Source organism: Osmerus mordax, chromosome 25 (assembly GCF_038355195.1).
Source record: "Osmerus mordax isolate fOsmMor3 chromosome 25, fOsmMor3.pri, whole genome shotgun sequence".
Taxonomy (NCBI): domain Eukaryota; kingdom Metazoa; phylum Chordata; class Actinopteri; order Osmeriformes; family Osmeridae; genus Osmerus; species Osmerus mordax.
In genome coordinates this window covers 3,697,847-3,725,346 of record NC_090074.1, presented here as the reverse complement: position 1 = coordinate 3,725,346, position 27,500 = coordinate 3,697,847, and the positions used below count along the sequence as shown (strand labels likewise).

General features: G+C 52.5%; 4 protein-coding genes across 4 annotated transcripts in view; 1 reads left to right on the top strand and 3 right to left on the bottom strand.

Moving 5' to 3' along the window:
- The window catches only part of LOC136933483 (serine/threonine-protein kinase TAO1-like), a 17,043-nt gene extending 11,225 nt beyond the window's left edge, over nt 1-5,818 (bottom strand). Inside the window, 2 exon segments of the mRNA XM_067228905.1 lie at nt 1-62; nt 5,501-5,818. The exon segment at nt 1-62 is cut by the window's left edge and continues 206 nt beyond it. The gene's annotated coding sequence lies outside the window, so the exon portion shown is untranslated.
- Nucleotides 5,819-8,351: 2,533 nt separating this feature from the next.
- On the bottom strand, nt 8,352-20,741 carry smg6 (SMG6 nonsense mediated mRNA decay factor). The gene is made up of 18 exons (XM_067228904.1): nt 19,422-20,741; nt 18,837-19,029; nt 18,563-18,673; nt 17,556-17,662; nt 16,116-16,194; nt 15,830-15,940; nt 15,233-15,445; nt 13,716-13,777; nt 13,442-13,587; nt 13,221-13,334; nt 12,942-13,113; nt 12,504-12,723; nt 11,977-12,156; nt 11,639-11,812; nt 11,405-11,549; nt 10,994-11,265; nt 10,827-10,908; nt 8,352-10,457 (listed from the first exon to the last, which is right to left on the bottom strand). Exons 1-18 carry the CDS (start codon nt 20,735-20,737, stop codon nt 10,327-10,329), a joined length of 3,828 nt encoding a protein of 1,275 aa, XP_067085005.1. The 5' UTR covers nt 20,738-20,741; the 3' UTR covers nt 8,352-10,326.
- A 162-nt stretch (nt 20,742-20,903) lies between these two features.
- On the bottom strand, nt 20,904-23,479 carry LOC136933294 (eukaryotic translation initiation factor 3 subunit A-like). Its single transcript, XM_067228609.1, has 2 exons — nt 23,389-23,479; nt 20,904-22,249 (listed from the first exon to the last, which is right to left on the bottom strand). Exons 1-2 carry the CDS (start codon nt 23,477-23,479, stop codon nt 20,904-20,906), a joined length of 1,437 nt encoding a protein of 478 aa, XP_067084710.1.
- Nucleotides 23,480-25,078: 1,599 nt separating this feature from the next.
- Nucleotides 25,079-27,500, top strand: part of LOC136933293 (reticulon-4 receptor-like 1) — a 33,628-nt gene continuing 31,206 nt past the window's right edge. The window contains 1 exon segment of the mRNA XM_067228608.1: nt 25,079-25,118. Within this exon segment, the coding sequence (XP_067084709.1) occupies nt 25,079-25,118 (40 nt within the window).

Sequence of the window (27,500 nt, the reverse complement as noted above, 5' to 3'; positions counted from 1 at the left end):
CGCCGATGTAGCAGAAGCCTCATCTGCAGGGGGGGGGGGCAGAGGGGCCGGAAGACTGGCACCTGGAGAGGGAGGGAGGGAGGGAGAGAGGGAGAGAGAGAGAGAGAGAGAGAGAGAGAGAGAGAGAGAGAGAGAGAGGAGAGAGAGAGAGAGAGAGAGAGAGAGAGAGAGAGGAGAGAGAGAGAGAGAGAGAGAGAGAGAGATAACTAAATTAACTTGCAAAATGCATTTTGATCCATGGCTTCAAGTTCAAGTATTTTATTGTCAGATACACAGAACAACACAAGGTCAGACTGGGCACAGAAATTCTTAGGACAAGACAACGCAAAGCAACCTAGCATAACAGAACAAGTACACAGAACATAGATTACATCTATGATAAGCAAAAATATAACAAACCTCCTAATATACAATAATATACAATATTAAATACAGTATACTAAACCTCTAAATACACATTAATAACCTATACTAACCTTATAAACCTATACTAACCCAAGACAAGTGAAGTAGTGCAATATTGCTGATAGTGCAACCAGTAGCTGAAAGTGACAGTGTGTAAAGTGACTAGTGAGAAGTGTATCAGTGTCCATATCAATGTCCATTCAGAAGCCTGATGGCCCTTGGAAAGAAACTGTTGTCCAGTCTGCGTGTGCGAGACCGAATGCTTCAGTATCGCCTGCCAGAAGGCAACAGGGTCAAAAGACTGAATGATGGGTGGTAACAGGCTTCAATCAGTATCTCAAAAAAAAGAAGCAAACAAACATCTATTTCCCCCCCCCATTTGATATCCCGCTTCGAGTTCTAGATAAGTACTGTAGCCACTTTCTGTATGAACAGCGTAAAGGCCCAACAGCAGAGTCGCTGTCGACTCCTCAGCAAAGCAGCTTCGTGTTCCACCTCCTCAGCACCTGGCCTGGCTCTCTCAAGTCAGCGGCCCGCGAAAGTAGGGAACACCAGCGATTCATCACCCTGATTGATTTCCCGTCCACGGTTCTCCCAGCGAGCTATGACAGTGTTGGGGGTGGGGGTGGGGGGGGAGGGGTGGGGGGGAGGGGTTGTCCCTCCCCCAGTGGGACGTTTTAGGGGTGGGATGGCGACTGTAAATCCACACTTCGACGTGTACACTGCAGATTTTAGGTTGGTTGGGACTCGATCCATTGCGTCTCATCCGGGGGGGGGGCTCCGTGACAGACCACTGATCCCGTGGACATGACCCACGGGACAGGACGATGACGTGCCAATGACAGGGCAGCGTTTATTCAAGTCCCATCATGTGACCTGGGACTACGGGCGACGCCCATTGACATTGTGCCTTTTGTTTCAGTGACAGTTCACTGGGGGGGGGGGGGGGGGGGTGCATTTCGTGTCAACTGGAGGTGACCTGCCTCCAGCACACACAGGTAGGTGACACATCTAGTGACATGAGGCACAAAGAAAGTGTGTGTGTGAGGGGGGGTTGATGAGGTCAAAGACCAAGGATGATCAAAGAGGCCAGTGTGAGCTTCTATTGGCTCTGACAGCAACACTGAATCAGCTGACTCCACACAGACCAAGACACACACACACACACACCAATGACAATGAGTCATGAGACAGATCTGGGAGGGGCCTGCAGGCCAGTCCTTTTACAGAGCTTGCTCAAGGCGGGAATGTTGCGCCTCTGATTCCCTTGAAAAACAGCATGCTATCTATAAATCACACACAAGGGCGACGTTCGGTTCGGTGCGAAGAAACAAAGCCGGCTTGATGATAGGTCTTCTTTACGGGAATATTCCGGAACCTCTGCTTAAATAGGATAAATATATACTGAGATAACTGCCATGTCAGTCTGCCTGCCGGCTCGCTTCACAAACACAGACACTCACTGAAACCTCCCAGATATGCCAGGTATCCTAGTCTGCACGCACACAGAAGAATGTACACAAACAATAGAGGCCCGCTCTTCTCGGTCAACCCCGCGGGGGGAAGACGGACGTTTTGATGAGATCCTCAGCACACCTGAGCTCGTCTCCAGATCCTCGACCACCGCGGCGGCCTGGAGGAACCCCCCCCCCGCTCGCCTCACACCTCCGGCCTCCCCCGCACGTCTGCAACGCCATCCCAACGCCACCTTCCAAGTGACAAGCGGATGTAGACGCAGGCAGGCAGGCAGACGTCTTCGTCGCCCGGCGCCGCACGGCAAGCCTCCATCCCCCGGGTCTACTCGCTCCAGGAAGTGGCGTGCGCGACAGACACGGCGGTTACGGCGCCGGCGTGTCTGACGGCGCTTGTCCACCGCTGTCTGTGTCTAGGACTGACACGGTGGGGGGGGGGGGGTGATTTCTCAACCAGACAGAACCTGCCCGCCACCACCAAACCCGCAACTCGCGCTCGGCCACGCCAAGAGACAGGAGGGGAAATCCTGTGGGCCAGAATGTCAACACGGCAGCCGAATCTGTACGTGACCCGTGTGGCGGAGAGAGGGGGAGAGAGAGAGAGAGTGAAGGGAAGAGTGGGGAGGGAGAGAGAGATAGGGGGGTGAAAGGGGGGACTAAGAGGATTTGCTCCACCCCCTACAGTGTATCACACAAAGCTTCCATTAACTCCTCTCTCCGCTGGAACAGAGCCAGAGTCGGACTCTCTCCGCGCTCGCAGCCTTGGACCATGCCAGGGTGTTCCAGAGGCAAGACGGAGAGGGAGAGAGAGAGGGAGAGAGAGCGAGGGAAGGAAAGGGACGGAGAGGGACAGAGATTGGGAGGGGCTCTAGGTAATGACAGGGGAAACGCAAGCTGACTACCACACCGAGTATCACTGTGAGAAGAGATAGAGAGGAGTTAAGCCAGCAATTTACACCATTTAGTCCGTTCAAAGCCCAAATTACCCCCCCCCCCCCCCAACAAGAAAAAAACCTGGTAATCTTCAGGCGTGCTGCTAAAAATAGGCCTCCAGCATGGTGGTGAGGAGGCTGAATCTGCCGGCTTTAGACCAGGGCTGGGTGTCCCTTCTCTGGGCACAGGTTTAAGACTGGGACCCGGATGCAAAGGCCCTGGCTCTCAGTAACTAACCTAGGCCTAGTCTCTCCTGTCATAGTCTTGCCTCAACTGCTGCTATGCTGCTTCAGGTAGACACAGTCCTATAAGTTATAGGCCTATGTGTAATGGGCTATAACACAACTGATTATAAAATTACCCCCAAATAAACAACAATATGTAGCACAGCACAATGGTAGAGCATTCGACAGCAGATCAAGAGTCTGAAGGTTCAAATCTCCCCCCTCACACATTTTTTTATACATGAAAGAACCTGCTAAATAAATACCATCCTATAACTGCTTATTGAGCAAGAACGCACTTGAGCAACTGAAATAATCAGTCGGTAGATCAGTTAGGCTGTAGTGGCGCTTGTGGTTCTTATGGCGGTCGTCCATGAGGCCTTTAGACCCAAGCAGGGAGGCCTTAGCCCTGATCCTTGATCCTTTTTTTCTGGGAGACGCTTTAAACACATTAAGCGGAGGCTAGGCCTTGAGCCTTGCTTGACACATCACACACACACACACACTCTGGGACAATAGAGACATTCTTTGTCTGCTTAGGAGACCACTGCTGCTGTCTCTGAAGCGGTGAGAACCTTCAGCCTGGCAGGGTGTGCGAGTGGATGCGAGGCATCTCAGCCACACGGGGAGTCAGACGGCTGAGCGGTGAGGGAGTCGGGCTGGTAATCTGAAGGTTGCCAGTTCGATTCCCAGCCGTGCCAAATGACGTTGTGTCCTTGGGCAAGGCACTTCACCCTACTTGCTTCGGGGGGAATGTCCCTGTACTTACTGTAAGTCGCTCTGGATAAGAGCGTCTGCTAAATGACTAAAATGTAAACGTATGCAGCGCTGTCTTGCTGTGCACATGTTGGTGTGGTGGTTGGGTCAGTGGACTGAAGGACAGTCACAGAGCTTCTGCTGTCTGCTTATTTGAAGATCTTGCAGTTATATTGCATAATGTTTTTTTATTTATTTAACTTTGCGTGGGACCAGACTGAGTCATACTTCTGATGGGAGGAGACGGTTTCAAGGTGATAGGACATGGACCTCCCAGTCCTCAAAGTGAGGCCTACAGTTAGTATTAGTTTTGCAACTACCAGAGTAACATTTGGCTGTTTGGAACAGTTTAAGATGTCTTGAATAAACCTGTCTTGTTAGACAGCCAAAGATCTAATCAGCTGACTTGACAACTCTTGTCCTGTGCAAAAACATTACATTGCATCAACAATTAAATATATTATTGGTCGTCCTTTTACAGTCTGTTACCATGCCTTGTCTGACGACATACATTGGAAACAACAGAATGCGGATGTGTTGTTGAAGGGTTATGTCGCTTATAAGACAAAGCATGCTTACTAACAGTGTTATAACAAGAGCAAAAAATCGATCGACAGATAGAACATGTTCTGTTTCGACGGAACATGTGAGAAAGTAGCGAACAAGGCTGGCTTGCTCGAGAAGCTTACTGACTGACTGTTACGCAATGTCAACAAGGAATGCGACTCACGTCACACACACAACCAGTGCAGTTTTTATTTAATGAAAGCTAAAGTACAAATTCAAGGCAGGCTTTAACACATTGGATCAGGGCTTTTAATCAATATGTTAGTCCGCCTTCTGGCTATCTTTGCACACTTAATTCCAATGGTGGCTCTTATCTATGCTTGTGCTAGTCAGTGGATAACAACAACCAGAGATAGGCAAGGGGAGTGCCACCAGGAATTAGTTTATGCCACAAGCGGCATAAACATGTACTGGTAAACAAGCAAACCAAACCATGTTAAAGTGCTACATCTAGATAAATGTATCAGCATTCTGATGACGTATTGCGTATAGTTCAAACCAAAAATACGTTAACATTTAGCTGCACTAGAGCAGTCACACTCTGTCCCTGCTGCAGAGTCCCCGCCATGTAGCAAACCAGCTAGCCTAACAGTATCTTAATAGACAGCGAGATTTGAGCGAATCGGCAAGCTAATTTGTTGGCAAAAAGTGATAACTAGGTACAAGTTCAGTACTACACATTTATAGCCAGTTTACTAAATAACTAGGTAACTCGCCACATAAATAACGCCCGAAGTCCACATGACAGCTCAGCCAAGTCACTGACAGTGACAGCTAGACTAGCTAGCTAACGTTGACAAGCTAGTTAGCAGCTCACTCGATGTTGTGACAATACATTGCCACCTGATAGTATTAAACTAACAATCACCCAACGACTAGTTTTGGTTAATTCGACTACCTAGCAAGCTACGGACAAGCTGGCACTTAATGTTAGCTGGCATAACGACAACGTCAGCACAATGAGGGCGTCAATTTCTCTGCACAGCTTGCTTGCTAGCTTCGTTAGCTAACGTCAACTAGCTAGATAGAAAGCGGAGTGCTGTTCTCTAGAGAGAAGTTTGCATGTTGTGATTGTGCAAAGTGTGGTTCGGTTGGGACTATCAATTCAAATGGTCAATGGCGTGGATAACAGCGGACACTTACCTGTCAAAAAGACGAGTAGGGAGATCTAGGCCAACAGTGGCAGCAAGAAGACCAACGAAGGAGAGTCACTCTGTCAGTCTGTCAGTGCTGTCAGGGCAGGGCGCATCCAACACCGGCGGGGAACATTTGAGTGTAAGCTGAGATTTAATCGAGCTAGCTTGCAAGCTAACGTTATCTGCATAAACTTCCAAGTTGGCTTTATTCCCCGGCTCTGTTGCTTACACAATGCTGTTGCCCAAAAAAACAAAGGGTCTGGGTACGCACAATCGAAGAATTGACGTGCTGCAGTTCAAAAAAACTAACTAGTGTGCTAGCAAGCTAGCTAGCTTCCCAGTAGTTAGACTAGCTAGCTTACAAGCAAGTTCCCTCTCCTCCCAGTCAGGCAGTTCTAAAGATGGCGACGAGGATACTTCATCTCCCCACCACTGTGTGTGAATCACGGGGCTAAATCTCAGACAGAACTTTTCAGTGGTAGACACATTTACTGTAAGTCTGAACACTCGTTTGCCGCCCGTGGTCCCCTATACATTTGCAATATGTTGTTGTCTCTGTTTACACCTGTGCGCTAAGGTTCCCTCCTACTTCTCCTGTGCCATCATCCAACCTCCGCAATCTTGATTCACCACCAAAGCGGTGATCGGTAGGCGTGGGGGCGGCACGGCCAAACTGCTGCCTGGAACGGTGACCGGGGAGAAAAAAACGATAAGATTGATAGTTGGACTGCAATTATTTTTTTTTACAGCAGTTTACATTTCCGAATGATCCTCTCACTGTAACGACATGGGCGCGCGTGCATGTCCAAGCCTGCTGAGCTCATTAACTGATTAATAATCTAAATTTGGGCTTTACCACAAACAACCTCTTTCACCAACAAATACATAATACGGTAGTAACATATCATGTGAAGATTTTACGGCTAGGCCCATAGGTTTCCTCATGGGGATGGATACAATGCCTCCTTTCAAAGGTGTGCTGTTGACCTTGAAAGGTCTGAGGCAACCAGGTGAGAAAAGCACGCTTAAGTCAAAAAGAGAGAGAGAGCTCAACTTTTTCATCTGGAAGACTTGAAAAATACAAGAGTTTTATGCCTATTGCTCATTCATGCACTGTGATCAAAGTTCACTGTTTCTAGGTAAGATTACCTTTAGGGTAGGTGCCACCCACAGCGAAGCTTAGGACGCCTGCACTCTGCAGGTCAGTGTTACATCAAGAGGAAAAACTAGTCTAAGGCACTGCAAAACCAATTAAAACCCCTGTCATTTAGTTGCAAAGAATGTCAAATGTAACACACTTCATCTACACTGCAATACCCATGTAATTAGTCGATGTAATGGATCCAGGACTGGTGCCTACAGTGCGTAGAGCTAATATGGGTCCACCTTCATGAAACCATGAAATGAGTTCCCACTGAATGAACCTTCTTTTTAAATTGGCTTGATATCCAATACTGCTCGCAAATGGGTTGGTATGAAATCATAAAATCATTAGGCCCATCTGTTCTGTAGATGCCTGTCTACAATGTTGCCATGTGATTCCTCTAAATGGGTGTTTGAGTCAGAAAAAGTCTTACTGCTTTAGAACTGGAAGCTCCATGACGTTCAGAAGGCGCATGTGTTCAAATTCCTCTCTTACGCACACACACACACACAAACTACTCTAATGTTACATTAGGCTTCCATGGTATGCAATGGTGTTTTTCTAGAGTTATTGACACAACCTGCTGTAAAGTGGAAAGTCCCTGACTGCGCAGAAAGCCCGGTTTTGACGTTCTTTGTTCTAAGGTTCTTGACAAACAGCTATTGAGTGACTGATTCACCATCTGACAGTGACACACTAGTGTTTCCCAACAGCTGACTGATGTGGAGAACAGGCTCTGCATCATTTTGGATTGTAATGTCCGTACATCTCAAGCACTGAATCTTGATTCATGTCACACAGAAATCTGAATGAAATGAGGAGGTTCATCATCTGAGATCATAAACTGTGCGAGGAAAAGGAAACACACACCAGGGATTGGCTCGCAGCACTGTAGAGGTTAAATATGGGCATTCCATAACAGACTGCAGGCTGGGAAACCAATCATCTTGCAGATCCGGTCCTTCCAGTGTTTTGATTGGCTGATGGCAGCCTGGTTGTCCTGACGATGGGAATTAGGACCTGCTTGTGTGGTCTGTATCTAGGCGCGAGGGAAGCATCCTGGAGGAGCAGACTGCACAACCAGGTTCTTCTCTCTCTTTCTCTCCCTCCCTCTCTCTGTTTACATTTTCAAAATGCGGCACGCTGCATATTGGATCCTGCGGTGTAGTACGGATTAACAGTGGAAGTTGCCCTGGCCTTGCCCTATCCTTGTCCCTGGTTTTATCTCCAGGCATTTCCCCTTCTGCTGCCCAGGGCTAGACTCCTCTCCCTGGGGACACAGGTTGCAGTTGACCCCCCCACCCCCCACCCCGGAAGAGTGCGGCTTCTCTTTAGCTTCCTGCCACAAGAGGGAGCGCGATGCAAAGGAATCCACGATGAATTTGCAGTATCATCAAGACGGAGGATAATAGAATGGGCATTCTGTGCAGGGTTTGGCAGATCAATGGTAATGACTAATGTTATTTAGCAGATGACATTATCCAATGCCAAGTACAGAGAGAGGTTGGAACTGGTGAGCTATATGCTGCTGTATGCTCCATGACTGAGCTATACCCGTCCCCAAATATGAATAATAGTACATGTCCATAATAAAGACTGGCTTGAAAGATCAGACAAACTACACAGGCAACAGGGCACAGCTTAAAATTGTTCCATTTAAAAAGCTTGCGCCAAGTGGGACGCTCAAAACAATGAAACCATATCTAGCTGTGAATGAAATTAAAAGGATTTATTGAAGAAACCGACAGAGAACAGTTCACAACAGCGTGATAACACATGCATGTTGATTTGCCTAGCCAGGGTGTTGTCGCCATATAAAAACACACAGCGGCACTGAAATGGCACGGCAAACGTCAGATGACGACCTTGCAGAACTGGTGATCCGTGAAGGATAAACACACCACAACGATGCAGATGATCTCATTCAGAAATAGCTCCAATGCACTGCAACTTGACAGAAAGCTGGGACGTTACGTAAGCAGGTACAGTTTACATGCGAGTCATTTACAGAACTGTTGACAGAAACGGGTTCCCTAACCCAAGTTTTGGAACCTCATCAGAAGCACTTAGCGAAATCATGCTGTGCAGGAGGTGGGGCGAAGAAAACACGTTGTCACTTTTACTGGTGCATAAATACAGGAGTCGGAGGCCAATGGATGCCACACAACATTGTCAAGCTGTGACAGAAAACATAGTGATGGTATGTGTGCATGTTGACATGGTATAATAGAGAAATGAATCCTTCCTTTGTAAATATTTGACCGGCGCGCACACTGCACGGAAGGATTCGTCTGTACGTATGACGTCAAGGATACCTAACAACAAAGTGATAAACGGAGAAATCAGGGTTTAAATGCACAAATGAAATGATATGGCTAAAATAATGTGACGATATTCAAATGAAACGAAAGTAATTGGAAGGATAAAAAAAAGGGAAAACCATAATAACCCGTGTCGTCTCGTGATCAGTGAGCTTCTGTGTTTAGCGGTAGCCTATGTGGTTTCAGGAGCGTCGATGTCGATTCAAGAATGTTACCAGGAACTAGCCTGACAAGTCATCAGCAAACCCCCACAAACTGTCTTCTGGCAGGTTATCTGAGACGAGGAGGTGAATCAGACTTGTTGATGGCTTGGCTGGAATGAGCAGCTCCGCAGACAACAGTGAACTAACACAGATAGGAGCCCACCACTACAGCAACACTCAAACAAGCATTACCAATGTACAAATGATAAAGAAAAACGGCAAACTATTTTTTGTTGTTTTTTTGTTGTTGTCTTTGAATTTTTCCACATACACCAACTTGGTAATGACCCCGTAGGTCAACGTCAAGCTGGGGCAACAACTCCAAGTGGGCAGTTGCACCTGGCGTTGAAACCACTTCCTGGGTCAGCAGGAAATGACCCTAACACTTCCTGGTCAGTACAGAATTGGAACCTGACCATGGAAGGGGTTCTACATAAAGAGCAGGGGTGGCTTTCAGTGTCCCTACCCCAAACAACATATTCCTGCCCTGACTGGCACATTACCCCCCTCTCTCTCTTCATTGTTAAGAGCCCTAGCGGTTAGCTAGACTCTCAGACATATGTTAACTCTCTAGAGGGAATGGCCTCTTTAAATCTCCTCTTAACCTCTCTTCCTTAAAGCCTTCAGCTCCCTCGCTCCCTCCCTCCATTGCTGTGTGTTGTTGTGACAGAAACACGGCTGTCCTTACAAACTGACACTGCAGGCTTGCACGCTGTACCGGACGACCCAGTATTACAACACTCTCAACAACTCTCTCTCTCCTCTCTGCCGGGCCCTGAATTTCTAACTCTCTCGTCTCCCCGTCTCAATAAGATGCTCGCTGGCCTACACACACTCTCACACACACACACACACACACACACCTCGCTACGAGAGAGGAGGGGGGGGGGGGAGGAGAAAGCTCATCTCAGAAAACGACTCGGAATCCTTTTCGCGTTTCAAACACACCAAATGCCTTTTTAGTGTCATTTTGTTCGGGTGTTTTTTTTCTTCTTCCCCCCAAAAAAGGCGTTTTATATCCCTCTCCCCCGTCCCACTCTCTCTCTCCTCCTCCTCCTCTTCCTCCCCCTTCTGCGTTCGTGTGTTCCTCCACTTCCTGGTTGAGTGGGCCAGCGGTTCTTCAGCGGTTTGGGTTCCCTGGGGGGGGCTGGAGACTGGCCCCGGGTCAGCCCACCTTGGCCCAGCTGAGGAAGGCCGGGATGTCCCTGACGGGGACGTTGCGGGTCAGAGCTTTGACGCGCAGGTTGCGGTCGTCTGTGAGGAGGACCACCTCCCTTCTCAAACGCACCGGCCCATCTGAGAGAGGGAGGAGAGGGAGGGCGAAAGAGGGAGAGAGAGGGAAGGAGGGAGAGAGAGGGAGAGCGGAAGGGAGAGAGAGGGAAGGAGGGAGAGAGAGAGCGGAAGGGAGAGAGAGGGAAGGAGGGAGAGAGAGAGAGAGCGGAAGGGAGAGAGAGGGAAGGAGGGAGAGAGAGGGAAGGAGGGAGAGAGAGGGAAGGAGGGGGGCAGAGAGAGAGGGGAAGTGAGAGAGAGGGAAGGAGAGAGAGGGAAGGAGAGAGAGAGAGAGAGCGAGAGAGAGGGGGGGGGAAACGTTAGAACAAACAGGGTTATCAATATCACTAACATGCACCGTGTGCGTGTGTGTGTGTGTGTGTGTGTGCTACATACTCCTCTGTGCTGGCATGAAGTCCTTGGCCTTGTCTTTGCAGTAGTGGAGACAGCAGGACAGGATCACGTCGTCATTGTTCCCCTGTGACGCGAGAGGGCGACCAATCAGCACCGGATCAACACACACACCTACACACACACACACACACACACACACACCTACACACCTGCTGCCCCGAGGTGTCCTCGCTGCGGAAGGCGATGGAGTCCAGCTGGCTGCCCCGGCTGGTCAGGGCTCGGAGGCGGGGCTCCCTGGCCTCGAAGCCTCGCTCCAGGAAGGCCACCGCCAGCCTGGCCTTGTCCTGCACGGCCCGGGCGTGGGCCGAGCTCGCCCCCCCGGGGTTGCCGCGGTGACCGCCGCCGCCCCCTCCCCTGCCCCCCGTGGGCCCTGGCCCCCCGCTCTCCTGGCCCTTAGCCAGGCCGTCCAACTCTGTGATCACTGGGAGACACACACACACACATTAAGGTGACTCAGCTAGGAATTGTACGACCAGGATGGCGATTCTCAACACACGCACACAATCTAACACGCCTCTCTCAAACGCTGGACACACACACACACACACAGTCTCTCTCACCTATGAGAGGCACCACCAGTATGTACGTGCTGGACAGCAGCAGGGCCCTCAGGCCCGCCAGGTGGTCGACGAAGGCGTTGGTGTCAGGGACCAGGAAGACGGGACACACCTCCAGCTCCAGCTGGCCGCACGGCTGCAGCGCCTCCTGGGGGAGGGACCAGACACACGGCCACGTCAAGACCACGCGCGGGTCCAGCTAGATGCCTCGGAAGAGGCGCGCGTGCGTGCGCGTACCTGGATCTTGTCCCGGCGTCTCTGCTGCTGGGCCAGCTTGCTGGTGAGCGCGTGGCGCCGAGCCCTCAGCTCGCGGATGTCGTCCTCGCTCGCCCCGCCGTCCTCGCCGTTCCGCTCACCCTCCTCCGACGACTCCGACGACTCCTCCTCCTCCTCCACGATGACGTCGTCGCTCTGCGGACGGACACGGCGCCGGTTTTAAACCTCGCGGTGGAAGGAGGAGGGTGATGGGGGGGGGGGGGAGGAGGAGAGGGAGGAGAGCAGGAAGGTGAAGGTAGGAGAGGAGGAGGAGCAAGAAGGAGAGAGAGAGGAGGGGGGTGGGGGTGGGGACTACCCACCTCCCTCTCCGTCTGAGAGTCCTGGCGGCTCCTGGCGTGGGCCGCGCGGGGGGGCGGGGGCGAGGTTGCCGTGGAGACGTATTTGCCTCCCTTGAAGGCCAGGAGGGGCTCTTCCTGTCCGCACAGCGCCTCCAGGAAGTACTTCAGCACCGTCACTCTCTTACAGTCAGCCGCTATCGCCTGCAGACACAGAGAGAGACAGAGAGAGAGCCAAAAAAAGAGTAAGAAAACAAATAAAGGAGGAAGAGATGCGTTTCTTCAGAAGAAAGGCCTGTTCGCACCACAACTCGGCGCTTCGGCCTTGGTGTTGCCATGGAAATAACACGGATTCACCACACACCACCGTAACCCCCGGCCCTGCCCCCCTAACATACAACCTCCATCATACCTACAGACACTTTCAGCCTTCCAGCAAGCAGACAGGACACAACTGAGGGAAAAACTCCCTCTCCCTCTCCCTCTCCCTCTCTCTCTCTCTCTCTCTCTCTCTCTCTCTCAAACAGACATGGTTTCTCGCCCCCTCTCACCGTGTCGGCGTGGCGGTCGATGTAGCAGGGCTCCTGGGGCGCGGCCAGCAGGGGCACGAACCCGGCCAGCAGGCGGTCCTCCTCCAGCAGCAGCAGGCGCAGGTCCTCGTCGCCCTCGCCGCCGTCCCCGTCCGCCTTGTACAGCGGCGCCTCCCCGTGGTCCACCCGCGCCAGCGCGTTGCACAGGTGAGCCAGGCACCGCCACACGTCCGGGCTGCCGCTGGGGGGGGGGGGGGGGGGGGGGAGGGGGGGTTACTGTGTGTGTGTGTTTCTGAAAGAGTCTGAGTACGTGTGTGTGTGTAAGAGAGGGAGAGAGACACAGAGAGGGAGAGAAGTAGAGGGGAAAGAGACAGAGAGACACAGAGAGAGAGAGAGAGAGAGGGAGAGAGAAAAGAGACAGAGTGACACAGAGAGAGAGGCCAGAGAGAGCGCACTCACTCAATACTGCAGGGCGGCGGGTTCCACAGGTCAGGGTGTCCCAGCATCCAATCAGACCACACCTTGATGCTGGGCAGCAGGTCTCTCAGGTCCGCTGGGAAGGCCGACACCCTCACCATGCCCTCCAGCTCCTCCCCTCCCCCCCCCTCCTCCTCCTCCGCCATGACGGGCTCTGGGAGACAGGTGGCAGGGACAGAGACGGTAAGTATGCGCATGTGTGTGTGTGTGCTTGAGAGCCAGTGTGTATGTATGTGTGAGACTGTGTGTGTGTGTGTGTACCTGCAGGAGTCTCTCTCAGCAGTTCCGTGCAGCGCTGGACCAGCAGTCCAAACATGGCCAGACCCAGAGCTATGGTCTGCTCCTGCAACACCGACCTCACCTCCCCATCCTTGTCTGAGAAACACACACACACAGCTGCTCTTAAGACCTGCCCTGCAACGACCATACCAAGGCATCCTGTTGTGTGTGTGTGTGTGTGTGTGTGTGTGCGCGCGTGTCACCTCGGCTCTGGGCGTTGTGGATGGTGAACATGTTGATGGTGATGATCTGCAGGGTGCGCGTGCAGCCCAGCGGGGAGGGGCTGTGCTGGAGAAGAGCCCGGAACTCCTGGAGCACGCGGCCGGCCACGTCGGGAAAGGACTCCATGCTGGAACACACACACACGTGAACACACACACACACACGTGAACACACACAGCCCCCACACCCAGTGTCAGGTCACGGCGGCCCTGAGGGGACCGGCGCCCGGTGAGACGGTGTGCCGGGAACACTCACCCTACTTTGGTGAAGAGCTTCCCGTGCGTGTACAGGAGGCTCAGGATGAAGTGCTTGTTGAGCTGGAGGGAGAGGAGGGAGAGAGAGAGAGAGGAAACACACAAGGAGAGAGAGAGAGGGTGGGGGGGGGTGAAGAGGGGGAGGTAGAGGAGACAGAGGGGAGGGAGGACGTTATGAGCATCGTCAAAAACAAGAGCAAGGCAGAAGAACAATGAGATTAGGGCCAGACAGGGGAGAGAGAGAGAGAGGAGAGAGGAAAACGGTGTGAGAGGTCAGAGAGAGAGAGAGAGAGGAGAGAGAGGAAACGGTGTGAAAGAAGTCAAAAAGAGAGAGAGAGGAGAGAGACGCGAAAGAGTGAGAAGAGAGAGACAAAGAGAGGGGGAAGGAAAGTAGAGGGTTAAAAAATTATATATATCTATATACACACCCACCGAAGGACTGGGGGACTGGTACAGGATGTAAACGATTAGTGGCGACGACCAAACAAGACAGGCGGAAGTAGCGTATAGGGGGGGGGGTGGGGTTTCTTGGAATCCATCGATTCAGCCCCGAGGACGTCTACCGAGAAGCGACCTGATTGGAACCTCTCTGACGCAAACGCACAAAGGAGCGACGCATGGCGCGCCTAAGAGGACATTGTGTGTGCGTGTGTGTTTACAACGGGCGCGTCGCCATAGAGACGCCGATGACGGGCGGCCCACAATGGCCCCCGTCCTCTGTGGAGGCTGAGTCACAGGGCCGTTTCACTTTGTCTAGGAGAGAGGGAGCGTGCGGGAGGAAACCTGTGTGTGTGTGTCCCTCTCACAAGGTGCACACTCGTGTAATGGAGCGGAGGCCTAAACCGCCCTCAGAAACCGGAAGAGACGGAACGGCCCGGAAAGACGAGTGCAGGAGAATGTCTGCCTTTGGCATCTTAGAAAAGGCCTTCTGGACACGCACTTGTCCCGAAACGACCTTGTGGACCGCAAAGTCCTTCGAAACACCTTTTCTTACGAGTCGGTCCTGTTTGCTCAACTGCCGCTCATGTTTAACCAGTGGAGGCCTTATCCTCCTACACCAGCTGCTGATTGGAGGAGGGAAGGGAAAGAGAGAGAGAGAAGGGACAGAAAGAGAGAGAGAGGCAGAACGGAGAGAGAGCGAGAGAGAGAGAGAGAGAGGTGAGCGGAGCGTGTGGGAGGCTGGGACGTGTCCAAGGTCGCGAGTGTGCGCGTGCGTGCGTTCTCCGCGCTCCTGTGTGATAAGAGCATGTGCACGCCCACGCTCTTTACCCGCACCTATGGAACAGCGCGGGCGTGACGCTGCGTCAACGGGGTGCGCTGAAGTCTCAAAGAGAGCGACACACCTACACACACACGTCTGAGCTGACACTATGTAAAAGGGGCATGTGTAGGTGTGTGTGTGTGTGTAGGTGTGTGTGTGTGTGTGTAGGTGTGTGTGTGTGTGTGTAGGTGTGTGTGTAGGTGTGTGTGTGTGTGTAGGTGTGTGTGTGTGTGTAGGTGTGTGTGTGTGTTACTCACGTCGCTGGCGCTCAGGCAGCCCAGCTCCCCGTCCTGCTCAGAGTCCCTGCTGGACTCGCTGCCCCCGCCGCGCCGCGCCCCCACCGGCCCGCTGGGCCGGATCCAGGTCTCCACCCGGGCCCCCTCTTCCCCGCGCCCGCCGGCCCCCCGCACCGCCGGGCCCCTGGAGCCCCCTTCCGACTCCTGGCGTCGGCGACGCTCCAGCTGGTCGGCCTGGATGCGGGGGGAGAAGGGGAGGGGGGGGGGGGAGAGGGGGGAGAAGAGAGAGAGGCGGGGAGAGATCGACTTGTACATGAGCGTCAAAACGTCAGGGGAGCAAGACTGGGAAAGACACAGCGACACGAGCTCATGAATAATGTGATTAGACGATAATGGGGTGTGTGTGAGTGTGTGAGGCAGGTCTGCGTGGATGAGGGGGCGGAGGGGGAGGCCTCAGCCAGGCCCATTTGCTCATGGATTTACGTCGGCCGGAGCTCGACTCGTAAATACACCTGACGTGCTTAATGAAGACCAGGGGTATGAGGAGGGGGTGTGTCTGACCTGACTCCTCAATGAGGAGTGCTTGTGTGTGTGTGTGTCGGTGTGTGTGTGTCTGACCTTGCGTTTGGCCTCCTCAAACAGGCTCATTAGACTCTCCTTGGCAGTGAGGATGGGGTTGGAGACAGCCAGACTCCGCATGTAGTAATACACCGCATCCAGCTTTCTCTTCTGAAACACACACACACACACACGAGCAAGTCATATACAAGTTGGACACACACACACACCAACACTCCCCTTCTCCCTTCCTCCCATCTCTCTCTCCATCCATCCATCCCTCTCCTTTCTCTTCACCCATCCCTCAACCTCTTACCATCCCTCCCCCATGTCCCCCCCCCCTCACCGTGTAGACAGCGAGCAGGGCCAGCTGGTTGTAGGGGCGTCCGTTCTTCGGGGCGATCTGCTGGGCCTTCAGGTACCAGCTGATGGAGAGAAAACCGTCTTAGCAGGGGAAGCCCGACATCAACAGCAGCAAAACAACTTTTGATGGTGGCCATTGAAACAGGGATGGGAATAGGCATAGTCCAGCGGCAGGCAGGTAGGTAGATATAGGGTTAGGGATAGGTAGGGATGTTAGGTGTAGAGAGGCATTAGAGGTAGGGATGTTAGGTGTAGATAGGTATTAGAGGTAGGTATGTTAGGTGTAGATAGGTATTAGAGGTAGGTATGTTAGGTGTAGAGAGGCATTAGAGGTAGGTATGTTAGGTGTATATAGGTATTAGAGGTAGGTATGTTAGGTGTATATAGGTATTAGAGGTAGGTATGTTAGGTGTAGAGAGGCATTAGAGGTAGGTATGTTAGGTGTATATAGGTATTAGAGGTAGGTATGTTAGGTGTAGATAGGTATTAGAGGTAGGTATGTTAGGTGTAGATAGGTATTAGAGGTAGGTATGTTAGGTGTAGATAGGTATTAGAGGTAGGTATGTTAGGTGTAGAGAGGCATTAGAGGTAGGTATGTTAGGTGTAGAGAGGCATTAGAGGTAGGTATGTTAGGTGTAGATAGGTATGTTAGGTGTAGAGAGGCATTAGAGGTAGGTATGTTAGGTGTAGATAGGTATGTTAGGTGTAGAGAGGCCTTAGAGGTAGGTATGTTAGGTGTAGATAGGTATGTTAGGTGTAGAGAGGCCTTAGAGGTAGGTATGTTAGGTGTAGATAGGTATGTTAGGTGTAGATAGGTATTAGAGGTAGGTATGTTAGGTGTAGAGAGGCATTCGAGGTAGGTATGTTAGGTGTAGAGAGGCATTCGAGGTAGGTATGTTAGGTGTAGAGAGGCATTAGAGGTAGGTATGTGAGGTGTAGATAGGCATTAGAGGTAGGTATGTGAGGTGTAGAGAGGCATTAGAGGTAGGTATGTGAGGTGTAGAGAGGTATTAGAGGTAGGTATGTGAGGTGTAGAGAGGCATTAGAGGTAGGTATGTGAGGTGTAGAGAGGCATTAGAGGTAGGTATGTGAGGTGTAGAGAGGCATTAGAGGTAGGTATGTGAGGTGTAGAGAGGCATTAGAGGTAGGTATGTGAGGTGTAGAGAGGCATTAGAGGTAGGTATGTGAGGTGTAGAGAGGCATTAGAGGTAGGTATGTGAGGTGTAGAGAGGCATTAGAGGTAGGTATGTGAGGTGTAGAGAGGCATTAGAGGTAGGTATGTGAGGTGTAGAGAGGCATTAGAGGTAGGTATGTGAGGTGTAGAGAGGCATTAGAGGTAGGTATGTGAGGTGTAGAGAGGCATTAGAGGTAGGTATGTGAGGTGTAGAGAGGCATTAGAGGTAGGTCGGTGTGTATGGGGTACCTCCGGGCCTTGCCGTAGTTGGCAGAGTCGCTGGCTTGCTCTCGGTATCGTGCGATGTCTCCCTGGCAGATCATACAGCGCTGGGCGCTCATCAGAGCATACTTCACCTGGGAAACACACACAGTCAGATGACCCTCCACTCCAGCACACACACACACACACTTTCCCCACACACACACACTTTCCCCACACACACACACTTTCCCCACACACACACACACACACTTTCCCCACACACACACACACACACTTTCCCCACACACACTTTCCCCACACACACACACACACTTTCCCCAATGTCACAAGCTAAGCCAGAACCAGGCAGGGCTCGAAATGAATGGGGTCCTTTAAGTTACAGTACTAAGGTTTCCCAATTTGAACTGAAAATGCCTCATTCTTCGTGGGCTCTGTCTTGTTCAGACGAAGAGTTTTATGATTGTGTGCGTGTAGCTTTTAAAACACACAACCGTGTTTTGTTGCAGGCACGAATACATAATCATTTGAGGATACTCATCTTTCATTCATTATTTTACAGTGATCATAATGTGTTATACGTTTCATCTATACACCAGTCTTTTACACTGAGAACACAGGGGGAACAGATTTCCCTGGAGGCCTGAGGAAAGTGCCCCCCCCCCCTGTATATTACAGTCTGGCAACTTTTTTTTAAGCAAATTTTTTTGTAAACATTTGTAAAACCTTTTGAAACCTTTTTCCCCAAAACGTTTTGAAACTTTTTTACTACAGCCACACCAATAATTGTGTTGGCCCCACCATAAAACAAGCAAGACAATTGTGTATTAACAAATTCAACATTGATTTGAGCCCCACGACTGTATGGATTACTTAAATAGCGTTGCAAATAACCTAGACGTCAGAATGTCAAAAACACAAGAATTGACATGTTGGGACGGGTCAAGTTCAATTTGGGACGGTTCATTTTGCACTCCGGGACAGCCCTGGGACAGGGAGGGAAAACAGTTAGCCCTGGAAGCAGGCGTTCCTACCGTTTTGCGGAGCGGGCGGGCTCGGATGGCCATGCCGTCCATGTAGTCCTCCAGCTTGAACTGGAACGCCGCCTGCAGCTTCTGCAGCAGCGTGTCGAAGAACAGCGCCCCCTGCACGCCAGGAGGAACACGTGTCAACTCCACCCTCAGCCAAACACAACGCCCCCGGTCCCACCTGACACAGCAGGACTTACAAAGCTGATACATGTGTCGTTAGCCTCAGGGTTCTTCCTCGTGTGACTGCAGTGTGTGTGTGTGTGCGGTGTGTGTGTACCTCATCCAGCAGGGTGAGCAGCATGGTGCGGATGTGTGGGCCGGCGTCGGCGGCGGGCTCTTTGAGCAGCTGGCGGAAGTGTTCGATGACCTGGTAGAACACGTTCTTCCACAGCGCCTGGTCCAGGTTCTGCGAGTCAGAGAACTCGATGTCCGTCAGGATGACGCGCTCGTACAGCGTCAGCAGGTCAGCTCTGGAACGGACACCCACACACACGGGAAAGATCATCAGTTCTGTGCCAACACATTTCTATATCCTCTATTTACAAAGGCCACATTCCAATAGAGATGTCTTGTCGTTCTCCAGACTCCAACAATGCGGCGCTAACAGCCTCAAACCGCTACATGCTATTGTAGGTGGAAGGATGACAAATGCAGGAAACAGCACAGGCCTGAGTTTACCGTGCCTCTTTCTCCTTCGCTACATCCTTCCGGCCCTCCTTTCTATCCCCTCACTCCCTTTCTATCAGAAGCATCTATCCCTCCATCCATCTCTCCCTTCCTATCAGAAGTCCCTCCATCCCCCCCTCCCTCCACTCCCTCCCCCCACCCCCCCTTCCCTCCCTCCATCCCCCCCCTCCCTCACCTGAGTTGAGCCATGCGGTCCAGTCCGTCGGGGCTCAGCCTGTCTCTGGAGAGCAGGTTGCTGAGCTGCAGCTCCTGGGAGTCGGCGGCCCTCAGCAGCTTCCCCAGCTCCCCCCTGGCCTGCTGCTCGGCCTCCTCCGGGGTCAAGCCCCCTCCGGGGCCTGCCTGGGGGTACCCGGGGCCGCGGTACCCCGCGTAGAACTGCCCCATCCCCGGGGATGGGTACATGCCGTTGGTGGGCGGGGTCTGGTAGGGGGACATGGGGTAGGGGTACGGGTAGCGAGGGTTGGAGGGCGCGTTGGCGGCGTTGCCGGCGGGGACGGGGTAGCAGTAAGGGTTGTCCGAGTTCTGGAACTTGTAGTAGGCCAGGGCCGCGGCCTGCTGAGACTGGAAGTGCTCCCCCTGGCGGACGGGAGGGCTTCCCGCCGCCTCGTCGTCCGTATCCAGGAAGTGGAGGGGCCCGTATCCGCCGGCGGTCTGCAGGTACATGGGCTGCTGGAGGCCCGGGTGCTGCGGGTGCTGGCTGCGGGCGAGAGCAGGTTTCTGGTCGGGGTTGTTGGGGTCCCAGAGTCGTCTGGTCCCGCCCCCTCTCCCCCCCCTGCCGCGGCCTAGGCCCGCCCCCCCCCGGTTTCCTCCAAACAGAAGAAGCCTGGGCCCGGGCTCTGGCGAATGGGAGAGGTTGGTGTGTGCCGGCAGGATGAGGATGCCCCTCCCTCGGCCCCGGGGGGCCGAGCCCTGCCTGCGACGCAGCGGGTCCTCGCCGTGGACCGAGGTGACCTGGGATGTGCCTGCTTGTTTTTCCAAAGGCATTCGGAGTATTCCTCCTCCTCTCCCTCCTCCTCCTCTCTGTCCTCTCCCTCTGTTCTCATTCTCCCTCCTCCTTTCTGGGCTCCAGTCCTCCTCTCCGTCTCTCCTCTTCCTCCTGTGATCATCCGCCCGGTCGCCCGTCTCGCTCTCGTCCATCGAGTCGGTGGACGACATCTCCGCGGGGGGCCTCCTCCTGCTCTGCAGCTGACCCCCCCCTCCTCCTCCTCCTCCCCCTCCTCTCCCCCGGCCGTCCGGCCCTGCTTCGCCCCGGTCCCTGCGGCCCAGGCCCAGGCGTTCCCGGCGGGCGCGGCCCTCTCCGCCACCCTGTCCCGCCGGCCCGTCCAGGCTGGTGCCGCTGCTGGCCGAGCTGGTGCTGTACTTGCGGTTGCGGGGGCGGCGGATGTCCGACTTGGAGTAGCGTTTGGAGGAGGCGGACGTGGCCTCGCTGGAGTCGGCTTTGCCCTGCTCGCTTCCCTCCACCGCCCTCTCCCCGGTCCGGTTTCGGCCCATCCGGGGCTCTTCGTCCCGGGCCTGGTTCCCCCTCTGGCCCCCTCTGTCCCTGGGCTTCTCCAGGCCCTTCGCTGGGGGGGCCTCCCTGGAGTAGCCCCTGCCCTCCCTCTTTCGGCCCGCCTCCTCGGAGCCCTTCGCGTCCCTCTCGTTCTCCGTCGCGCCCCGCTCAGGCTTCCCTCCCCCGCCCCCCCCCTCCTCCTCCTCCTTCCGCCCGGCCTCTCCTGGAGTCCAGATTCCCCTCCTTCTCTCCTCTTTTCCTCCGGTTCCCCCTCTCTCGTTTCTTTTCCTCCGGCCTATCCGCTCCCTCTTTCTCTCCTCTTCCCACTCCTCCTCCTCCCCCAGCTCTACTTCTCATGCCCTCGCCACTGGCCTTTCTCCCACGGTCTCCTCCTTCCTCGCTCTCTCCCTTCTCCCCCTCCTCTCCTCTCACACTGAGCGTTTCCACCCTGCTTGTGATGTCGCCCACAGCCGTGTCTGCAGAACCATCCGGGGCCTTCCCCGCCTCTGTCCCCCCCGGCCGCCTATTTGAATCGCTTCCTCTCCCACTTTTCTTCTTCTCCTCCCTCGCTTTCCCCTCTCTTCCGTTCCCTCCGTCCTTCGCCGAGTCTCTCCGCCCCTCTCTCTTTGGGGCCGGGTCTTTCTTCCCCTCTCTCTCTCCTCCCTCTCTCCTTGGGGCCGGGTCTTTCTTCCCCTCTCTCTCTCCTCCCTCTCTCCTTGGGGCCGGGTCTTTCTTCCCCTCTCTCTCTCCTCCCTCTCTCCTTGGGGGGGCCGGGTCTTTCTTCCCCTCTCTCTCTCCGCCCTCTCTCCTTGGGGGGGCCGGGTCTTTCTTCCCCTCTCTCTCTCCTCCCTCTCTCCTTGGGGGGGCCGGGTCTTTCTTCCCCTCCATCTCTGCCTCCCTCGGGGCGGCTGGCTCCCTCCTGGCGCCCTCCCTAGAAGGGGGAGGTTTGTCCTGCTCCTTGCCCGCTCCGTGCTCCTTCCCCTGGGTGCTTCTCCGGCTCCCTGGCTGGTAGATCTCTCGGTCCGGCTTGCGGGTCCTCCGGGCAGGTTTGGGCGAGGTGGAGGCGGCGCCGACGGGTTCAGGGTGGTGCCTGTCGTTCCGACTCTTCTCCTTTCCCCTCCCGCCCTCCTTGGCGGACGGCGGCCTGCCCGCGGAGCCCTTCCCGCCGGTGGCGTCGTCTCCGGAGCCGTTCGTTTCGGACGCGCGGGCCTCCCCGCAATCCGGGCCCGTCCCCCTGCCTCCGTCGCCCTCTTCTCCGTCCTTCCCCATCCCTCCGTCCACGCAGCCGCGTCTCTCCGGGGCTGGCTCGGAGGGCGCCTGGCGCTCCTCCCGAGGGGACCTCACGGGCTCTTCTGGGTCGGGGGTCAGCGGCGCGGCGGGGTCGGCGTCCGTCTCCTCGCTGTTGGGAGGTCGGTGGGCGTGGCCCGCCCCGGCCTGGTAGCGCTGCAGGGCCGGACGCTTGCAGTCATGGTCGCTCTGCTGTCGCTGACCAGGGTGCTGATTCTGCTCCTCTGCTGGGGAGAGAGGGAACGAGACAGGCGAGAGAGAGAGAGAGAGAGAGAGAGAGAGAGAGAGAGAGAGAGAGAGAGAGAGAGAGAGAGAGAGAGAGAGAGGAGCGAAAGAGAGAGATACAGAGAGAGGAGCGAAAGAGAGATACAGAGAGACAGAGAGAGGAGAAAAGAGAGAGACGAGCGAAAGAGAGATACAGAGATACAGAGAGAGGAGCGAAAGAGAGAAAGACAGAGAGAGAGAGAGAGAGAGAGAGAGAGAGAGAGAGAGAGAGAGAGAGAGAGAGAGGAAATAATTTGGCCGGTGAAAGCCAGCCAGGAAACATAAGATAAGCCCAACAGGAATCAGAGAGCATCCTATCTAACTTCCTTATCACAACAACTCCCAATCAACTACAGAATCCTAAATCAAACTTCCACATCTATGTTCGGTTGAGCAACATTCTGATTTGTGCTACCAGAAATTGTTTAAGTTATGTTTTTCGAGAAAGTGATGGCAGAGGGTAAGGTGCAAAACAACATGTCTCTCTCTGACTACTTCACTTTTTAATTAAAAAAGTAAAGTTCTACAAGGGAGCATTCTCGCTTGCTACATTTCCTCCGTTGTTCTGTCATTGAATGTAACAAATTACTGAATTAATAAACAAACATTACAAACGACGAAAATCAAATGAGCTCTGTCATACCGAGTTTGGCTTTCTATACGTTGCCAACGTCACTAGCAACCTTATATCTTGTTAGCTCAAGCTAGCTAGTTACTGGCTATTCAAGCTAGCTAACCTGCCAGCTTTACTAAATGATTCCAACGCACCACATAACTTCGCTGAATGATGGCTTTACAGTCCTACGGTACGTGACTTTCAATAAAACAAAACAACGGATCACAAACAATTCGATAATCACGCATGGTGCAGTGGGAGCGTGGGAACATTTACTGTGAAACAAAGTTGATCGGAGGGGGCGTTTGAAAACAAACGCGGGACCACATGATGAACATAATAGCCAGCCACCTACATCGCTAGCTAGCTAGGCTAACGTTACCATTAGCAACTACAGTACTGTAGATACTGTGTGTGTTAGTTGAAGTTTAAAACTCATAGCGGATTAAGCTTGGGTTGGTTCATTTATTGGACGCCACTTCTTACCTCCTTGACAGTTCCCAGAATTGGCTAAATTCGATGCCTCGGCTCGAAGTTCAGCAGCTGAAATTCGTACTCTATCTAGTTCGTCCGCCATTATCATCCAAGCAAACTCACACAAACACACGGTGGCTGGGCAGGATCAAAACACCACGCGGGCCGTTGGATACGCGTTTGGAAAACAACACTGCATGCAGGATAATAATATGATAGGTAATTCTAACCTTCTAGAGAAGTTTATTAAGATACGCATTTAGGTCTCCAGTCAACACATGAATCAAGCTACCTATGTAGACTTTAAACACATGTTTGCTTTTTACTGCAAAGAAATATGCAAAGCATAATAAACTTTACTTGTGAAAAAGCATTGATGCAAGACATTTCCTCAGCATTAATTTAGATGACTATCGTATTGGGATAGTTAGACTGTAGCACGGAGCATTTGACTGCAGATCTGGAGAAGGTCGCAGGTTCAAATTCCCCTCTGCACATCGCTTTGGATTAAGCGCCTGCTAAATGAACACTTTATTACGCTACAGTATTAGATCATAAAGTACAGGTAGGCAAATAACTGTTCACTCTTAAAGTAACACCTAAACATGGCCACTAGATGTCAGGGTTGATTTATTTTCGACTGTCCCAACCTTGTGCTGAATTTTTGTGTCTGTCCGAAAACCTTTCCAATACTTGAACACCCTCCCCTAGCCCATGATTATTCTTAAGTAGTCTTCGACTTCAGCATGATGCCAGAAGAAAAGAGAAGCCATATTTGAGAGAAAACATTGAGAAACAGATTAGATAGACTAGATAGATAGATAGATAGATAGATAGATAGATAGATGCATAGATACATACAGAGATAGATAGATACATAGATAGATGTAAAGCACAAATAAAAATGGAAAAAAGCAGAGAGGCAAAGACAGACAGGAACAGCACATAGAAGAAAAGAGTTGAGTTAAGGACCAGCCTGACGCCAGGGTAAACAGCCTTATTTCCCTAGCAACACTGAATTAAAGGGCCAGCACACTCCTCAGTTTTTCCCTCCAATACTTCCCCTTTTACTTATTTATTTCTCATCGCGAAGCCGGGTTTGCTCACATACAATGGTCTACTAAGACGAAAGTGATTTATTCATCTGAAGACACTGAGCTGACGTCCTCAGCGTGACGAACATGTACTTGCGTGTGCGAATATTACACAGATGCATCCCCTCCACACATGTAATAACAAGTGCAGAGCCACAATGGGATAATGTGAGGGCTGGTTAGTGTCAATGCATGTCACCGCTGAAAATCTGGGCTTTGTCATAATATATTGTTGCAATCATGACAGAGTGGGCCATCAAAAAACGACAAAATAGTTATTTGCAGTAAATCAGATGATACCGTCGGTATCGACCTAAATATCCAACAATAAAGCCTGTTGATTTATTGTAAGCTGCTAATTGTGATTCAGAAAATATCGATGCGATACATTTCCAGAGTAATCCTGACCCGTTGTAGTGCATCTGCGAGTTCTGGTTGGCCAGTGGGGCTACAGTGTTTCGTGTCTGCAGTGTGTAAGTGTGAAAGAGAAAGGGGGGCTGGCCGGAAATGGAGGGGTGTGTGTGTGTGTGTGTGTGGTGCGTGCGTGCATGCGCGCGCATACTCTGGGTTTCTGATTGTCAGTGCAGTGCTTTGGTGCAGGTAGAGCAATGCAGAACGACGGAGACAGGGAGGAGGAGGCGAGGGGAGGTGAGGGGAGGGAGGGAGAGGAGTAGGAAGAAGGGAATCACACAGGAGGAGAGGAGGGGAGAGGAGGGGAGAGGGAGGGGAGAGGAGGGGAGAGGAGGGGAGGAGACACTGAATACAGATTAGATTCGTGGAGGTGGCAGGGAGAGGGTTTTTTTCTTCTTCTTCCTTGGCAGGTGAAGTCTGACACCAGGGGTTTTCTTCAGCCCACTCATATCTCTCCCGGTCTCTCTCTCTGTCTGTCTGTCTCTCCTCCGAGCTCTCCCTGCAACCCCCTGATGCCACCCCCCCACCCCCTCACCACACACCACACACACAACCCCCCCCCCCCCCCCACCCCCCATTTCTCATTCTCTCTGGGGAGGATAAAGGGAAGTGGGATTGGATGACGTTTGAAAACGACAGGAACGGAGGAGGAGGCTGGACGGATGGAGGCAGGTGGAATGAAAAACAAACCAAAAAAACTAACAAATGAAAACCGAGGAAGTGGCGAGGGGATAATGGTGTCCAAGGTGAGGGTTCGGGTGGACAGGAAGGGGTGAGACGTACCCCGGGGGATGAGGAGGATGAAAGAGGGAGGGATGACGGCGAGGAGGGCCGAGGAGAAAGGGATGACAGACTTTGGGGGGGGGGGGGGGGGGGAGGGCGGAAGTGAGAGGGGGAGAGAGAGGGATGAGAGAAGGGCCAGAGGTTTAAGTGGAAGCGTGACGTGCGTTGGGTGGTTGTCGTCATCCCACTCTTTCGGGAGTGCATCCCATGTACAAGTCCTCAATGCTGGATTCACTCGCGGAGGGGAAAAAAGCTCAAGGCATGGATCGAACGAGAGGTCGAACGAGAGGAAGACAGACAGATTGAAAGGAGAGCGAGACAGAGAGAAGGTAAGATATGTAGATGGTGGGATCGCTGAAGAGAGGAGGGAGGCACTGTAAGGTTTTACCGGCAGAACGCAGACTATCACACGGAAGCCCTTACAAGTGGGGTGTGCAGACTCCCTCCCTCCCTCCCTCCCTCCCTCCCCTCCCTCCCTCCCTCCCTCCCTCCCTCCCTCCCTCCCTCCCTCCCTCCCTCCCTCCCTCCCTCCCTCCCTCCCTCCCTCCCTCCCTCCCCTCCCTCCCTCCCTCCCTCCCTCCCTCCCTCCCTCCCCTCCCTCCCTTGCTCCAGAGGATTGCTCCTCATTAAATACATTAATCAAAGACACAACATTAGAAACCAGGCCTTGATATTTCACAAATAACTGTAGTTTCCTGCTGTATTTTTCTAGCCAACACATTACATTTCAGTTGGTGGATCACAAACACACACACAAACGCATGCATGGTGATAGGGAGTCCAACAGTGTGATAGCACTCGGGCGCTTGAAAGTGCAGTGTTTGTTGCGTCTCTCCAGGCATTCGATCGAATACAGTAAGACTTCTCACCATCATTCCGAAGTGTATGGGTATGTGAGGTTCTGCAGCTTTGAAACTCTGTCTTTCTTTCTCGCTCTCTGTCTTGCTCACACACACACGCACACACACACAGATAACTTTGTATTTACGACTTGACATTGGATCAACTTCTAACTTGCTTCGTGCCAAGTGAGTGAAGCTACAGAACTTGAAGGGGTATTAGAGCCTGAGTCACAAGACAGAGTCACTCTCTCTCTCTCTCTCTCTCTCTCTCTCTCTCTCTCTCTCTCTCTCTCTCTCTCTCTCTCTCTCTCTCTCTCTCTCCTCCCTAACCCTCTCTCTCTCTCTCTCTTTCTCTCTCTCCCTAACCCTCTCTCTCTCTTTCTGTCTCTCTCTCTCTCTCCCAAACCCTCTCTCTCTGTCTCTCTCTCACCTCTCTTCTGCATTCATCACCACGCCTGGAAAAGATCATTACTTCCCGGTCTAACGGCAGAAAGAAATGTCAGATGTTGGTTGTCCTCGGTGACGAAATGGCAGAACAATAAAAGGAAAAAGAATATTTGGGCCTTCGTGTTATTTTACCTTGAGAGAGGACAGTGTCTTCTTGTTTTTGTGTTCAGAGTTGACATTTAATGGTATGGTATGTATGTGCATGTGTGTGTGGGTGTGTGTTGTAGCTTCACAAAGGGATAGGGATCCTTGAGGGTTTAGGTTGGTTGAGGGGCAGTTCTATGGGCGTATGTGAAGCCCTCTCTGTTGACATGCTTGCGTGTAAAAAGGGCTATACAAATACAAATACATTTGATAGGTTTCCAGAATATACACAAACTGGAATGGTCTGTCACGCTTTGTCACGCAACAGGGTCCTACTGTTGATATGACACCCAACAAGAACCATAGGTACTAGCATCTGACACCTGCTGCTTCACTCGCTGTTATTTTATTTATTTCACACACCACACACAAACACATGCACGCACTTCGTCCGTGCATCAAT

Bases quoted from the DNA above. Each gene is read 5' to 3' on its own strand.
- smg6 (XM_067228904.1), bottom strand. From the start codon at position 20,737: ATGGGCCGAAACCGGACCGGGGAGAGGGCGGTGGAGGGAAGCGAGCAG. The intron at 16,195-17,555 runs GTACCCCATACA...TCTCTCCATCAG, and splicing joins AACTACGGCAAGGCCCGGAG to CTGGTACCTGAAGGCCCAGC. The intron at 13,335-13,441 runs GTGACACGCGCG...TGTGTTTCTCAG, and splicing joins CCACAACGCCCAGAGCCGAG to ACAAGGATGGGGAGGTGAGG.
- LOC136933294 (XM_067228609.1), bottom strand. From the start codon at position 23,479: ATGGCGGACGAACTAGATAGAGTACGAATTTCAGCTGCTGAACTTCGA. The intron at 22,250-23,388 runs GTAAGAAGTGGC...CTCTCTCCCCAG, and splicing joins TTCTGGGAACTGTCAAGGAG to CAGAGGAGCAGAATCAGCAC.